Below are 17,637 nucleotides of genomic sequence, written 5' to 3'. Positions count from 1 at the left end.
GGCTGCAGGATTGTCAAAACATTGTGTGAACTGGGACTTTAATTCTCTGTTTGGTGTGTTGAATTATTTTTGAGGTCGACATCAACACATTTCTACACAGGCTTTAAAAAAAGGGTAAAACACAGTGGGAGCTATTCATATTTTAAAAAGCCCACAGGATAATGATTGAAATTGAAATGTGGTTGTTAGAGAGCTGAGGCCAGCCTCTGCACACAGGGACACATTTTACAGATTGAAATATGTGTTAGTGCTCTCTGGTGGACAAACACTGTTTCTGAGTTTAAAAAAAAGTTTGGCATTGCTTACTTATTATAAAATGCTGTTATAACAAGCTTGTATCAAGGAGGAGTCCAGGCCAATGTTATTTCTCCAGGAACCCAGAAACCAGCCATCGCTGAAAGATCAGCTGATTAATGGATTCATCCATTTACAGGAAGTCAGTGGGCAGCAGTTCCAATGACTGATTAACTATTAAAGTGCCAACAATTCACTGGAAAGATTGAAAAAAGGGATTTGTGTAACAGTAAACTCAACATTGTTTTGGTCTTTGACTGAGGGTCGGACACATTTTGGGCTTCAGGGAATAAAGACCATGTTCTATTTTCTGATATTTTATCCATCCATCCATTGTCGATACCACTTATCCTTTAAAAAAGTTGGATCGAATCCCAGCTGACATTGGGCGAGAGGCAGAGGACATCCTGGACCTAACCCCAATCTGTCAAAATGTCTTTTTATGTGGGAGGAATCTGAGGTACCCAAAGAAAACCCACAGGGACACAGGGAGATCATGCAAACTCCACACAGAAACCAGGGTTCAAACAAAGAACCTTCTTGCTGTGAGGCGAGAGTGCTGACCGCTGGTCCACTATGCCACTCCTGACAAGTTATATCATGAAGTGTGTCTGTGTGTCTGCAGTTGCTCCATAGTAGTGATATTAGGAACTGAAATACAACTTTTCTTAGGCTGTAATTAACATCATTTTCTTTCAAATTTCTCATTTGTAAAACATAAATAAGATTCTATATTCTAAATATTTTTCACATTTTGGTTTATCATGCTTTGGTTATCACACATGGCACCCCGATAACACGTTGGACAAAACAGGGTGAAGGTTTTCACCACCTTCTCTCGTCCTCAGCACAAGGAGTTTGACTGGTTGTAAAGTTCTAATGTCCTCACCTGACTCGTTGTAAAAGTTTAGGTTATAGGTGGAAAAAGTTTGTCCAAATCTTTAATAACTTTATTATAAATATATTCCTGCTTCCTCTGTTGTTCCCCCTTTGCTCCACTAGAGGATCAATAATCAATAAAGTCTCATCCCATCATCTTCAGTATTTTAGGTTTTCCGCTCTTTTCCTGTCATGCGTCCGCACCGACCACCCCTCCTTGTTAGCAGACCCCCCCCCTGTCTGTTTCCCCAGCTCTGCTCTCCCCCACTCCATGGGATTCCGACCTCTGACCTCCACCCCTCACCCCCTCTGTGTGCGCTCATCACTGGCCTGTCAGTCAAACACCCGAGACCCTCCTCTCCTGCTGGGCTCTGTCGTCGGCCCCCGGCCTCAGGTACAGACAGCAGCCGAGGACAACTGAGCGGAGGGAGAGGTGGAAGACGAAATGCTGTGACAGAGGAGATTGTTCATGTTTACACTTTGGCAACAGCAGTAAATGAGTTTGGATTAACGAGTCAGACGCTCAGCAGCAGCCTCGTCTTTGTTGTTCCCCCGTCCACTTGACTGTAAACTAACCATAACTCCACACAAAGCCAGCAGCAGAGATGTCTCACACTTTCAGAGTCTTAAAGCTCACAGTAGCATGACCTCTGACCTCCGACCCTCACCTCAGCCTCTCACCCAGCCCAGTCCGACCTCATCACACCCCATCAGAGGGGAATAAAAGCTTCTCAAAACGAGCGCTGTGCCGTCATGGAAATGCTGCGTTCCAATAAAACAATGAAAAGCAACAATCGAACAGCGATTGCGAGGGTTCAGAGAGGATTTAATATGTTGCACCGTGATGTCACACGGCCACTTTGAGTCCCTGTGTCTTCTGTGATCCCCCGACTTTTCCTCTTGTGCCACCGCGATACTGAAATTTGTGTTTGGGGGTAAAATGTCTCCACTTATGGAAGATTGCTTTTAAATTTGCTACAGATCCTGTGCACCTCTGCCAAGGAGGTTGTGTTTCCATTGCTGTTTGTCTGTCTGTCTGTCAGCAGGATTATGCAAAAATTACAGAACTGAATTTCTTGGAACTTGCTGGTAGGATGGAACATGGGACAAAAAAGACGTAATTTAATTTTGGACTGGATCTGCACCCAGAGGCGGATACAGAAATGTCTTTATCACATTCTTTAACATTGTGAGATAGGGCTTTTAGGTGCAGCTTGTTTGAAAGTAAGGGGACGGTTGGGACTTGGCGTATTCCTCTCATGGTGATTTTAAAATACTGGTGATCACTAAACCTACGGCCACCATCGGGTCACATTTTTTAAATTGTCCAGCACTTATGGTTTATGACCAATTATATGTAAAGCTGTTGACGTTCCCATCAGCCTGAAACTCTGCTTTGTGTTTAGTGTGAGTAGTTAACTTTTCTACTTGAGTAAAAGTAATTTAGTACTTGCTTTTAAATATATATATACATATATATATATATACAGTGCCTTGCATAAGTATTCAACCCCTTTGGACTTTTCTACATTTTGTCATGGTATAACCACAGATTAAAATTTATTTCATCGTGAGTTTATGTAATGGACCAACACAAAATAGTGCATCATTTGGAAGTGGGGGAAATATTACATGGATTTCACAATTATTTACAAATAAAAATCTGAAAAGTGTTGAGTGCATATGTATTCACCCCTTTACTGTGAAACCCTAACAAAGACTCTGCGACTAATTGCATTCACAAGTCACATTTGCAAGTCACATAATTAGTAAATAGGGTCCACCTGTCTGCAATTTAATCTCAGTATAAATACACCTGTTCTGTGACGGACTCAGAGTTTGTTGGAGATCATTACTGAACAAACAGCATCATGAAGACCAAGGAGCTCACCAAACAGGTCAGGGATAAAGTTGTGAGAAAGAAGTGAAGTTAGGTTATAAAAAATATCCAGAGCTTTGAACATCTCTCTGAGCACCATAAAATCCATCATCAGAAAATGGAAAGAATATGGCACAACCGCAAACCTACCAAGAGGAGGCCGTCCACCCAAACTGAAGAGTCGGACAAGGAGAAAATTAATCAGAGAAGCAACCAGGAGGCCCATGGTTACTCTGGAGGAGTTGCAGAGATCCACAGCTGAGGTGGGAGAATCTGTCCACAGGACAACTATTAGTCGTCTACTCCACAAATCTGGCCTTTATGGAAGAGTGGCAAGAAGAAAGCCATTGTTGAAAGGGATCCATAAAAATCCCGTTGGAGTTTGCCAGAAGCCATGTGGGAGACACAGCAAACATGTGGAAGAAGGTGCTCTGGTCAGATGAGACCAAAATTGAACTATTTGGCCTCAATGCAAAACGCTATGTGATGTGGCGAAAACCCAACACTGCCCATCACCCTGAGCACACCATCCCAACAGTGAAATATGGTGGTGGTAGCATCATGCTGTGGGGATGCTTCTCTTCAGCAGGTACAGGGAAACTGGTCAGAATAGAGGGAAAGATGGATGGAGCCAAATACAGGGAAATCCTTGAAGAAAATCTGATGCAGTCTGCAAAAGGCTTGAGACTGGGGCGGAGGTTCATCTTCCAGCAGGACAATGACCCTAAACATACAGCCAGAGCTACAAAGGAATGGTTTGGATTAAAGAATGTTAATGTCTTAAAATGGCCCAGTCAAAGCCCAGACCTCAATCCAATAGAGAATCTATGGCAAGACTTGAAGATTGCGGTTCACAGACGGTCTCCATCCAATCTGACTGAGCTTCATCTTTTTTGCCAAGAAGAATGGACAAACCTTTCCATCTCTAGATGTGCAAAGCTGGTAGAGACATACCCCAAAAGACTTGCAGCTGTAATTGCAGCGAAAGGGGTTCTACCAAGTATTGACACAGGGGGTGAATACTTATGCACCCAACAGATGTCAACTTTTTGTTCTCATTATTGTTTGTGTCACAATAAAATTTATTTTGCACCTCCAAAGTACTATGCATGTTTTGTTGATCAAACGGGAAAAAGTTTATTTAAGTCTATTTGAATTCCAGTTAGTAACAGTACATAATGGGAAAAAGTCCAAGGGGGGGGAATACTTATGCAAGGCACTGTATATATTTAAAGGTGGGGTCTGATGTTACCTGTCCACTCTGATTGGATCAATTCCCCTCTTGCTATTAATTACTTCAAAAAAAATAAATAAACCAATGTAAATATATATCACAATGCTTTGTAAAAGTATATTAGAGTAGAAAGTACAGGTATCTGCTGATATATGTTGTGGATTTAAAGTGAGAAGTACCAGAGCATAATTATAATTGAGTAAAGTACAGATACATGAAAACTGTACTGTACATACTTAGTTACATCCCACCCCTGAGTGTAGTAAACATGCTAACATGCTAAACGTAGACAGTTAACACAGTCTATCTGCTGAGCATCACTGAATCACGACGCCTGGTTTCTGCTTCTTCTGAGTCTTTACAACTTCATCTAATCGCATTTTGGTTTCTTCTTCTGCCGGCGGCTGAGGCAAACTCAACCTTACATAAGAGTCTGTGAATAGATTTGTACTTTCTTTCCACTGAACCTGTGCTCTCTTTACCTTGGGCTTTTAGGGATGGAGTGTGTGTCTGAAGGAGCGGAAGGGTTTGCGTAACTCAGGCCCTGCAAGGTCGAGGATTAAGGGGAGATCATCATGCCAAGAAAACTGCACTATCAAACCTGGAGATAAAACATGTTGGACTAAAAGAAACAGAAAAGAAACAAAGTATCTTAAATGTTTCTCTCATTCATAGACTGAAGCACGGACAGCTGCTGTATTCTCATGAAGTTTGGTCCGTGTCCCTGATAAATGGCTGAATAACATCGTAGCATCTTTACAGCCCAACAGAGGTGGTGCAGGACGCTGGCATCCTCGCAGGCTGCACTACAGAGAACAGTGGGCCCTTGTACTCGCTGCATTCTTGTTCACAGTAACTTTACACCACTCAGCTGTTCCTCAGGGTCCACGTCATGTCCCTGAGACGAAGACACGGCGCTCATGGACTCATGTCCTTGGACACAGATTCTTGTCTGTGATAGAGACGAGATGAAGAGCAGAGAGCGTTTTCAAATCAGGGATCTTCTTCATTAGTGTCCATCCTCTTATTAGTATTTAATATTTCATTGTATAACACAGGCTATAGTTTCATAACTGTTCATAAACAGTATATAACTGTACTATTGTACACATCAACACCAAATTATATGAGCATGTCTAAACACTGTAAACTCAATCTGTCAGAAAAAGATGTAAACTGTGAGAGTTCAAAAGTAGTAAAAAAGGCATAATAATAATAATAAAATAATAATAAAAATAATAATAAACTTAATTTATATGTCAACTTTTGACAATAAAAAGGAGCTTTATATTAAAATTAAGTCTTTAAGTTAAGGTATGGTGAATTTCAAAGTGGTGATATTTAATTTAAAAATATAAATAATATTCAATGGTAAAAATAAAAAAATAAACATTCCAATTTAAAGTTCCTGTAGAGTTTCTATGTTGAAGCCCGTACACGTGGTAACAAATAAAACATTTATAAAATATAGTTTCAAAACCACAAATAAGCAATGTGTAAATGTACTGTTAAATACTATAATACACTAAATTATATGAGTACGTCTATTATAAACTCAAAGTATTTGACAAAGAATAATATGTAAACTGTGATGGTTAAAAAGTAACCATAATAATAATAATGATGATAATAATAAACTTGATTTATATCTCACCTTTCAATAGTTAAAAGGTGCTTTAAATTAAAATTCAGTCTTTAAGTCAAGGTATGCTGAATTTCAAAGTGGTACAATTTTTTTAAAATATAATATTCAATGGGGATAACAAAAATTTGAATATGTAAAAAAGTTTGAACTATATTAAAAAACTGAACTCATCCAATAATGTACATTACATACGTTCCTTTGGGGTTTTATGTTAAAGCCAGTAGACGTGGTTACGAACCAATTAAATGAATGGAAAGAATCATCTCCAGCACTGAGACACAGTTGTTAAAACCAGCTCCCAATATGCAGTGAGCTGTTCCAACAACAGGGGGAGACAGCCAATGGGAAATGACAGAACAGAGGCAGCAAAGTAGACCAGTAGTTTCAGTGGTGTATTAAAAAAGTCAAGTTGGGCCCATTTCACTGGAGTGTTTTTTACTCGTTTCCCATCAGGTCAGTGAGTGATGTCTCTGTGATGAAAATCAATACGACATTTCTCTTTGGGCTCGTGTTGGTTGAACAGAGCGAGAGAGAGAGAGATTGACGGGAAGGAAGCAGAAAAAAGGAAATACGAGTGCAAGAGTTTCAAACAAACCACATCAATGCATGCACACACTTGTCTGTGCTCGTGTTGTGACACAGTGCAGTCGCTATGAAAGTGGCTCAGTCCTGTGTGGTGCAGCTTTTCTCTGTATGGTGGAGGATGTGGTGAACGTACTCGCAGCGAGGCCTCCTGTATTTCACCATAGCAGAAGTCTAAGAGAGGATGCAACAGGCCCGTGTGTGTGTGTGTGAAATTCACAAAGGCTTCTTGCCGTGCAGTGTGTGCACAATGCACAGGTTGAGGTTATGGAGAAGAGAGTCGGCTGTGAGCAAGTTTCTGCGAAAGCAGGTGCTCAGAGGAAGGGGGGGGATGTGGCTCAGGTGAGAGAGCGCAGTGGTTCCTGTGGTCTCTTTCTCTTTCTCTCTCTTCTGTGTGAATGGAGCATCTGGATGACTGATGTGTCACTAGTCGGGTCCATGAAGGTCAAACACACACACACACATGGTGTATGGTGACCCTCGCCAAGGTCAGAGCAGAGGTGTCACTCAGTGGAGCAAACTCCTCCGCCCTTCAATTCTGCATCAAATCCATCATGTGTTCCAATACCACAGAAGAAACATACAACATGTTGATTACCTACTGAATCCACATCATCTCAGCCACACATTGGTGGTAGTTACAGGTTTGTAGCCCTATTTGTTTCTAAAGTGGCTGAAGAAAGCTTCCCCCTCCCCCCCTCCACAACAAAACCACATTTAAAGCTGCTAAATCCGGATTTTGAATCTAATTGGCAACAATTTTCACACAATCAAGATATCAGTCCTCTAAGTGTCAGATTTCTTTTGTGAAGATCCATTTATTATTCCTCGGGAAACTCCCAGTAAAGAAAGTGATACATGGAATTCAGTAGAGCTCAAACCTCGACCAGGGCCTAATAGTCTCCTAATTCAATGGTTACAGGCATAGACTGTATATGAAGATGGAAAATGCTCCAAAGATTGACACACTGATGTTTGTTAAAATGTTTATTTTTCTGGTAAGTTTGGTGTTTATTAGTTGTTTGATGCTATACAATGGGCTGGAACGTCATGATTGACAGCTGAGCCTAACTTGTGATTGGTCCAGCGTGCAGCATAACTCCATCCCCCGATTGCTCCCCCTGCTCCAAATGTTCAAGATGGCAGTGGAGACACATTGTCCATCTTTATACACAGTCTATGGTTACTAAACATTTGATCATTTCCCAGTTTTCTATAACTAAAAACTAAAAACACCTCCTACAGTTGGTGACTCTGCTAAACGGCTCCTGTCTGTGGCGTGTTCACGAAAACTCAGCCACTAAGAGGATTTCCCTAAAATGTTGAACTTCTCCTTTTAAGATGATTAAGCTCAGTCCTGGAGACAATGTTTCCAAAAGCTCAAAGTAAAGTACAGCTCTCGTTTAATGTTGTTTGATTTTCATTGTAATTAATCGTAATCATTGAAATACCACGATGAGTCATATAACTGTCAGCTCGATGTTGACAAGACAAAGGGTCAGAGGTTAATCTCCTTGTTTACTCATAACCCGGTTATAGAACTCCACCGTCTGATTACATGTCATCTATAAATATGGATGTGTGAGTGAGAGACGGGCATAAACAAACACAGCAATGCTCAGATTGGGTTTTAACTGGTTTTAATTAACCCTGATTACAGCTTAATTACAAGTTTGGAAAAAAAAAAAAAAAACACGAAAGAAGTGGAGAAATTCAATGTTACATCATGGTATTAACTCTCATCTCTCCATCTGAGTGTTATGTAACTGCTCGGGGGAGACGAGGTGAAAGAAGAGACTGAAAGAGGGAGAAGATTTGACGTTTACACAGTAAAACAATACACATCTTTTTTCTTCTTTTAAAATGATAAAACCCCGACCCCCCCCCCAAAAATAAAAAATATACAAGAGATAGAGAGATAGAGAGAGACAGAGAGAGAGAGAGAGCAGTAACATTATAAAATAAAAATTACAATACATGACAAAAAAGATCAAATCACTTCCCCCTCTGCCCCTGAATAAAATCCTCCGCGCTGCTCGTTCCACTCATCCCCCCCGATGTTATTTCTCTGTCAGCATCAAAATTCATATTACACATTTTAGTTATATTACATTTGTAAAAATTAAAGACAGGAAAAAAAGATTTCTGCTTCAGGGGAGTGAAGGTTTGAAACAGGGAATGGAGTCTGGGAGGGTGGGGAGTGGGTTTCCACGTCATCTGACATGATGTACACAACATAAAAAACAACAGCTAACAGAACCATGGAATAATAATAATAATAATGCAAGGTGGAGAGGTAAATAACCAGATGACGACAAAAAGAACAACGACAATAATCAAGAGCAATATTGACATCAGAAAAAATAAAACGGAGCGACCTTTATCATTTTTGATGGAGAGTTGTCACCATATTGCTGTTTGTCTGTGGAGGTTGATTAGAATCAGACTCCAGTCAGTCGCTTCACCACGCTGCATCACGACGGAGTCACATCACGCCACAGTAAGCAGGAAGTCAGACAATGGCGGAAACGGGCCGAGGAGAAGAAAAAAAACGAAACAGAAAGAAGGAAAGAAAGAGTGCAGAGCAGGTAGACTGATGCCTCATCTGCTGCTGAGATATGAAACGTAGTAATAAGGCAGCTGTCAGTTCCAATACAGACACGGGACTTAGTGAGTGTGTGTGTGTGTGTGTGTGTGTGTGTGTGTGTGTGTGTGTGTGTGTGTGTGTGTGTGTGAGACACGCTCCAGTCCAGACCACAGGGGTCTGATGAGGAAATTTGATCAGCTCAGCTACACAGACCGCCTGGAGGCCATCTATCTCACAGCTCACTGCTATAGATCCGTCTTGTCGCTGGCCAGACAGGGACAGGCCTCTCTCTGGTCAACACAGCTCAGATAACCAATCAGACGCCTGGATGACCTGGCCGCAGAGACGAAAAGCTCCAGGATGTTACAACGATCACAAACACGATCGTGTGTGTGTGTGTGTGTGTGGGTGTGTGTGTGTGTGTGTGCATAGAACTGGGTGGAGGGTGTTTCAGGACAGGGCCTCACGTGTCAGACTTTTTTCCGGCTATCTTACAGTAATAATTAACACCCCCCCCCCAATGCACAGCTGCTGTGAACTTACAGTAACTGGCCTTGACGAAAAGACAGGATTACTGCTTCAATAATAACCCATGAGCTATATCTATCTCTGTCTTTCTCACACACACACACGCGGAGGCCTGGAGAGGCGGCCTGGGGCCGGGGCAGCTCAGGATGCTGAACTCCACTGTACAGAAAGAGCAGGGTGATGTGCGCTGAAAGAGAACTGTCCTTTTTTAAAATGCATTTCCTAGCTGGTGCGTCGGCCAGTGTGATTTTTTTTATCTCTGGCATATATGAAACAAATGTACAAGAAAACCCAGGACCCCCAACCCCCCTTGATTCTGCCCACCCACCCTCCATACTCTATAACTGAATGAGTGGGATGACACTGACCACTCGAAATTATCCACTTTAAAAATGTCATTAAAACGCTATGGTTCTTTTAAAATCTCACTTTTCTTCAATAGTCTCATTTATAATATATAAAGATATAGTCTGTGTGTTTGTTATTACAGCTCAGTTTGCACTTCTGTACACGCTATAAAAACAAGGCATAGAGAGGCAGTGTGTGTGTGTGTGTGTGTGTGTGTGTGTGTGTGTGTGTGTGTGTGTGTGTGTGTGTGTGTGTGTGTGTGGACCTGAGGATGGCGCCACTACAAGGAGGTGCTGGAGGTCCAGACATAGAGAGAGGGAGCATGTTTAAGAGCTAAAGGCAGTGCAGGGCATGTGTGTGTGTTCGTGTGTCGTGTGTTGCTGGTTTCATTTAACACTATGATTGTTAGAGGAGCTTTAGCTGGTGACTGAGGGAAACCGTTTTCAGTGTACACGCCATGTTAGGTGAGGTGAAGAAGGTTAGTTCAAAGTTATTGGGACCCCCTCGCAAATCCCTCCTCCCCACTGCTGCCTTCTTCCCCCTTGTGGTCCCCCTCAGCGTCTCGCCTCCTTTTCCATCTTCTGTCGTTTTCTGTGAGTGGAGTCATGATGTTTCTGCCGGTGGTCCGCAAGAGAAAGAGGGGCAGGACGGGAGAGAGACAGAAAGAAGGTTGTACAAAAGTCATAATCTCTGAGAGAGCAGTGTGCCAGAGATTCAAAGTGTGTGTGTGTCTGTGAGTTCTTATGGTCTTGCGTTGATGGGAACACTGTTTAGTGTCCATAGTCCCCAAGTCCCATTCACCGTTGGCTGTTTTTTTTTTTTTTTGTTATATTTTTTCGAGTGTGTGCATGAATCAAATAAACATACATCAATAGGCTTCCCTGAGTGGAGTGGGTCAGGTTTAAGAGTCAGTCGGACAACACCAACAGCCCCGCACTTCAGTCGTACACGTGCACACACACTTTTCCTTTTTGTCCTTGTGATCGGGCAGACTCAAAGACTCCTCCGCCACATCTTTGCTCTCTTCCATATCATTTCAGGGCGGTGGGTTTTAGATACAGGCACTTGTCAGAGTCCTGTTGTCTTGTAGGAAAAGTTTCATGGGAGGAGTGTGTGTGAGTTTGTGTTGCTGGGCTGTAAGGGAGTGTGTGTGTGTCCCCTGAGTGAAGTCTTGACTGGCTGCTGATCCTACTGGTCGGGGTCTGAAGGCAGGAGCCGTGCTACTGGGACAGGGCATCTGGAGCTTCATTGGCCAGGTGGGAGGTGAACTAGAGGCCAGGTTTCATGGAGGCAGCAGCCGTCTGATTTCAGCCCTGTTACAGTCACCGTGCCTGGGATGGCTGAGTATGAGCGAGTCCCTCCTCCCAAAGGATCTGTCCCAGAGGAGTCGTGATGCAGACAGTACATTGCTGCGGGTCTTTGAGGAGTTGGTTTTGAATGTGTGTGTCGGTCAAACTCTGCTCAGGAATCTAGTTTGTCAGTATGGGAGAGGGATTACAGAGGAACCATTTACATACTCCTGTGCTACTGGGACAGTAGTGTTAATGCTGGGATTCTCATCAGCAGTCCTTGTTCTCCAGCGACAGCTGTGCAGTGGCACGATGCAGCTCCGCGCTCACTCTCCTGTGTGAGGCCAACGGTGTGGCTAAAGAGCCCTCGTACGCCAGTGGGGGAGGACTGTCCCCTTCTCCGCTCCCTGTCCCGTCCTCCTCCATCTCCATCCGTCCATTACTTTGCCTCTCTCTTTCCCTCTCCTCCTCTGGTCGTACTTTCTTATCGTCCGACTCCTCCTGTGAGGCCTCCATACGCTGGTCTTCGCTCCAGCGCCTTTTGAAGCGCAGCTTCAGGGGGATGCACTTGGTCTGGGGAGATGAGCTCATCTGAGGTGGAGGCGTGCTGCTCTCCACTGGCTCGATGGGTTCAGTCTTGAGGGTGGGCACCACACGATGTGCAGAGTGTGAGTGCTGCGAGGTGAAAAAGGGCATCAGGCCAGGTGGAGGCGGAGCAGGGGCTTTGAAGACATCCTCGTCCAGGTCCTCATCATGGTGGTGTTGATGTAGGGGTGCGGCTGTGCCGTTAGCAAGGTGGTGGTGGTTGCGGTGGTCAGAGGCTCTTAAGTGACGAGTGGAGAAGAACTCGTCATCTCTTTCATCTGGGTCCTCATCACTAATGTCGGTCACCTCCACCTCTTCCTCTGACTCTATGTCAGAGATTGGCTCCACCTGGACAGTCAGGAAAGAAACGATTCAGATTACAATGAACACAAGAGGAAAACAGAAAATGGAAGAACTGATTGATAGTGAATCAGTGAATCACCAGCAATGTTTTAAGATATAGTGAATACGGCTGAAGCTGTGTTAAATATGTTTTTTTTTTTTTACTTTTTCAAGGTCTTGTGGTGATTCATATCTCACATTTTCCTTGCCTGGATTTACACAGATCAGAGTGTGTCTCACCTTTATCTTGGGAAGTCCGGCACTGTTTAGAGACTGCGTTGAAGAGGAGGCAGAGATGAGGCCTGAGCCGCTGGCTGAGCTCATGTCACTGCCAAACGACAGCGAGGACCCCAGACCCGAAGATCCTGAGGACAGAGAGCTCTGCCTGTGTTTGCTCTGGATTTGAGTGTCCCTCTGCTTCCTGCCCAGTGGCGGTGGCTGCAGCTTGAACTTGAAAGGAGACATGTGTGGAGGCTCCTCACCCAGATGGAGCGGGTGATGCATGGGATGGGAATGGGGGTGAGGGTGAGGGTGAGCAGAGTGAGGAGGATGCGGGTGGTGGTGGGTGGAGTGACCCAGAGACGGATGGTGGTGCCGCTCTCCTCCCCTCTCTCCTCCGCCTGCTGTCGCTGCTCTTTCCGCTCTCTCTGCCGCTCCTCTTTCTCCACTCAGACCAGACTTGTCGGCGGTGGGTCGGTGGGGCTGCGGGATAATGATGTTGGGGTACTGGAGGAAAGCTCTGGGGCTGAGGCCGTAGTTGTACACTGACTGGGTGTGGGCCTGCAAGTAGCGCTTCATGTCCTCTGGATTGAAGGAGAAGTGGGAGCCTAACATGGGGGACAAGGTGGGTGAAGGAGTGTAGGGCAGGTGAGATGTGGGGGTCATGGAGAGTGCAGGGGACAGAGGAGGGGCCAGGAGGCCGGCTCCTCCTGGCCCTGGCAGAGGGGATACAGGGAAGGGGGACAGGGGCTCTTGGTGCATACGGTGCCCTGTGTGGCCACGGGAGCCTGGGTGGCCGGCCGGGTTGCCTCCTCCGTACATTCGGAAGAGGGTCTCATGAGATAGACGAGGATGGATCATACTCCGGTAGCCTATTCCTATACCAGGTCCTCCTCCTCCTCCTCCGCTCACACCCCTCTCTCCTCTCTCCTCACCCGCTCCTGGGTTGCCGTCCTCAATCTCAGAGTTGACCGAGGTGCCGTCGCTGCAGTCGCTGACTGAGCCTCGTGCCATTCGTCGGGCCACAGAGCTGAACATGCCGCCGGGGCTGCGCAGGTCCTCATTGGGGGAGAGGACTTCAGAAGGTGTTGAAGGAGGAAAGCGGAAGTGGCTCCCTGCACCGGTGGGGACAGGAGGCGCGCTCTGAGGAACATTGCTTCCTGGAAATTTGGAGACAAGGAAGGGAGGAGGAGGGAAGAAAAGAAGAGGGGCAGAATACTGAGAAATAATATATAATGTTTGCTTGTCTACGTAATAATGTGGTCGAATTAGGAGGCACACACACACACAGCTTTAGACTGCTCAGGCTTACCAGTGGAGCCCATGTCGATGAAGGGGTAGTTGACTAAAACCAGCTTATTGAAGTTGAACTTGTAGGTGAACCTCTTGCCTTTAGTTTTATGGAGAATTCTCTTGTTGTAGTAGTATCTGGAAATGAGAATTTAACAATCACAATTAACAAAATTATTAAGAAAAGACACAGTGAAGAAAAATGTAAACACACTCAAGGCTAAGTAACTGGCTGCATGTAATCTTGTGCCAACATTTTAATTCAATTCAATTTTATTTGAATAGTGTCAATTCACAACATACATAATCGAACAGTCCCCTTATGAAGTCACATTTAAATCTGCTAGATCCCGGGTTTTTTTTTTGTTCTGAACCAAATTGCAACCACTCATATCAGTGCCCTAAATATGCCCCATTTTCATAGAGATCCAAGAATTGGGAAATTCCCAGTCCATCCATCCATTGTCTTCCACCTATCCAGGCTTGGGTCACTGAGATAGTGGGCAAAGTAAGGTATCCTAGACATCTCTCTCCCATGCCACACTTTACCGAGGCGTTTTCAGGTCAGATGGAATATGTAATCCCTCCAGTGAGTTCTGGTCTACCCTGTTGTCTCCTCCTGGTTCGCCGTGGTAAGCCTCCAAAGGAAGGCGCCCAAGAGGCCTCCTAACTAGAGGCCCAAACCACCTCAACTGTTCCCCTTTGTCGCGAAGGAGCAGCGCCTCTAGTCTGAGCTCTTTATGTCTGAACTCCTCACACTATCTAGAAGGCTGAGCTCAGCCACCCTTGGAGATAACTCATTTTGGCTGTTATTTGCAACCTCATTCTTTCAGTCACTACGAAATTCCCAAGTTAAAAAAAGTTTAAAAAGCCACATCTTGTAAAGTTTAAGAAATTTCCTCTCATTGTCTGGATTCACGCACAAAGTGAATGTGTTCGCAGAAGGCTCATTTCCCATTCTTTCATCAAGTTTGGTGGAAATCTGTTAATTAAGTCTTTGTGAATTCAAGCGGACAAACTAACAAACAAACCAATGGCGAAAACATAAACCTCCTTCGCAGTGTTTAAAATGCAAACTTCATTTTAAAGTATTGTTTTGCTCCTGCGGTCGTTGGGGACTATGACAGATGAACTCCTACACTCAAGCACGCGCTTTAATAAGCACAAGTCTTTCATCTGCACCCCCCTCTTTAGTAGTAGATATTACAGAGTGTTGTATGACATTTGCACAAAGCAGACCCACAAGAGGGGGGGGGTTTAGAGATAGCAAAAGACAGATAGATGAGAAGCAGTGGACGGACTGAGCTGTGGAGTAGCAGAGGGATGTTGTGTTGGGATAAACAAACAATTAAGAGATCAGGGGGGTCAACGTATGCAGTGTTACCAACAAGACCAAATGTTCAGCTATTTTGAGCCTGTGTGGATTGTGAGGGCACAGGGGTGTGTGAGCAGTTGTATGCACGTTTGACAGGTGTGTGTTGCTCTGTGTGGATTGTGTATGTGGACGTACCTTCACTAATCTGTTAAAAACGGGGTCAGGAATTAGTCTTTTAGGGTCTTTTCAGTTCAGATTTTTTGTCAGGTAAGTGTCATGCACAATCACACATCCTGTCTTTCATTTTGCTAGATTGACGCGTCTTCTTATGTAACACCGAAGCAAAGCCGCCAATAATTCACCCCATCTTTATCTGTTTATGTAATGACCATTCTCTCTCTTTTTTTCCAAGCTTTCCCTCGCTCTCTCTCTATCTATCTCTCTCTCTCTCTCGTGGCTACTGCCTACAGTACAAGGCTCCATTTTTATTAACCTTTGTCCAGCTACAGCTCTTTATGTAACATCTCTCTGCTTTCTTCCCCTGATCCAACATCCAATTTATGTAACCTCTAGATCCCTGGCTGAACAACCGTCACACAATAAGGGAGATGGAGCGAAGCAGAGAGGAGGAGATAAAGGGTAAGAAACAAACAGAAACACGAGTGTTTGTCCATCGGAGGGGGGGGGGAACTAGGCTTGAGTGCCATGCTCACCAAAACTGCTGTCTATCATTTCAACGTTAACCCCCCCCCCCGGCTATTAAACAGGAGATTTAAGCAGACTGCACTTTGCTCATCATGTCTGCATGCCTACCTGCTTTTAGAGCCACAGACTGTGCTCTCTCTTCCTCCAGCATGTGTCTGCTGGCACAAGTTAAGTGACGTGTGCTGGCAAAGATAGGGGCTTCAGGGTATGTAGGTAATTCCGAGTTAATCAGAGCCCATTGACTATCATTACACTGAATGGTAGTTATCCAGACAGCCGTGTGTGTGTGTGTGTGTGTGTGTGTGTGTGTGTGTGTGTGTGTGTGTGTGTGTGTGTGTGTGTCTGTTAGGCGGTGGGGAGGTGTCGCCCTTCACCCCCTCTTATTATGCTTATTACACAGACTTGTTGGGCCATTTTTTGCTCTGGGAACAGACTGTTGCTCTTTTTCACTTGTTCTCTTCAACCCTCCCCCTCTCCTCCCTTTATCCTACTGATACCTCTCCCTCTCCTCTCTCTCATCAATCCACCTCCCCCCTCTTTATACCCACTCACTCGTCCCCTGAGGCAATGGGAGAGGGTGAGAGACGAGGAGAGACAGAGGGAGACAGGACAGGCCCGCACTGTTGAAAACATTGTTTACGCCAGGCACAAAGCAGCATGTAATTTCTGCTCTAGGGGAGACACTCACAAGGGTCGGGGAAGGAGGGGGGGAGGAGCAGTTGAGATTGAGGGACGGATGGACGGAGACAGACAGGAAGTCAAGCAGAGTAAAAACCACAACAGAACTGTGATTGAATTAGCTGATGATAGAAAAGTCAATCAGCCGTGCTGTGGCCCACATGAGGGTCCGAGATACTGTAAAAATAGATTACAAGGGTAGAAAATAAACAAAATCCCATGTATCGTTGTAACAACAGTATTGTATGTTAATTAGCACAAACCATCATTGTAATCTGACTGGAGGAAAATGTACTTATTTTGCATATGCATATTACATATGTGTTACTAAAACCAATGCAGCCAAACTATGACGCCAACTGCAACATTGCTTTAGTCACTTATCGCTTGTTCACAAGCACCGTAAATAAGAAATCTACAAGGTAATTCTACTTAAACATACGTGACTTTGTGCCAAGCAACACATGTTTATTTGTATCTGTATTAATCGAGACCCCAAAAGCGTCATGTAACTCTTTACTTAACAACAGCGAACCATCCTGTAACAAATTCTTCATATTTTAAAAGTTTCCTCACTGAATGTGGGAGATAACGGATGGTTTTTAATTACTTTTAATGTCTTTTTAACTGATCTACAGTTCAGCATCACTCTTCAACTTGCTGGCTCTGATTCTGGCAATTGAAGTTGCAGCTACCAGTCAGTTACGCACATCTCACAGGAGTTTGTGCACTTTCAACAAGGTTGCATAAAGAAAGACGTTCAGAGTGAGGAGTGGTACCATTCTCCCTTTTCACTGAGCCATCAAACTAATTTTAATTTCATTTTAAGGTTCTGTTTTAAGGTAGAAAAGATGCATAGTGTTCCAGAAGTGTTGTGTTAGTGTGCATTGGTTTTGGATACGTCTACTTAATAAACTGGAAACTCACTGTATAAATACAAACACTAATAATATCACTGTACTGACACATCTGTCTGACCCTGGCTTGTGGCAGCCAACTCGTGGGGAGAGAAGCCAACCAAAATTCTGTGTGCGCTTGGCTTCACACACACACACACACACACGCACACCACACACACACACACACACACACACACACACGCTGAAACGCATAGTTGGAAGCAGACAACAACTTTGCGTAATCCAAGCCACGGCATCTGAGGCTGTGTTTAGAGCACATGGGCACCCATTCTTTCTGCGTGCCCCCTCCTGCGCCGTCATACAGGCAGACAGTCTTTG

At 44.3% G+C, this 17,637-nt stretch overlaps 1 protein-coding gene across 1 annotated transcript in view; it reads right to left on the bottom strand.

Moving 5' to 3' along the window:
* Positions 1–8,136: 8,136 nt before the first annotated feature.
* The window catches only part of erfl3 (Ets2 repressor factor like 3), a 46,499-nt gene continuing 36,998 nt past the window's right edge, over positions 8,137–17,637 (bottom strand). Inside the window, exons 3-5 of the mRNA XM_035162626.2 lie at positions 13,724–13,839; positions 12,433–13,571; positions 8,137–12,198 (exon numbers count right to left, since the gene is read on the bottom strand). Coding sequence (XP_035018517.1) covers positions 11,536–12,198; positions 12,433–13,571; positions 13,724–13,839 — 1,918 coding nt within the window. The 3' untranslated portion in view covers positions 8,137–11,535. The remainder of the gene's footprint in view (positions 12,199–12,432; positions 13,572–13,723; positions 13,840–17,637) is intronic.

Source organism: Hippoglossus stenolepis, chromosome 8, assembly GCF_022539355.2.
Source record: "Hippoglossus stenolepis isolate QCI-W04-F060 chromosome 8, HSTE1.2, whole genome shotgun sequence".
NCBI lineage: Eukaryota > Metazoa > Chordata > Actinopteri > Pleuronectiformes > Pleuronectidae > Hippoglossus > Hippoglossus stenolepis.
The sequence above is the reverse complement of the archived record's forward strand: the minus strand, read 5'-3'. Positions and strand labels throughout refer to the sequence as shown.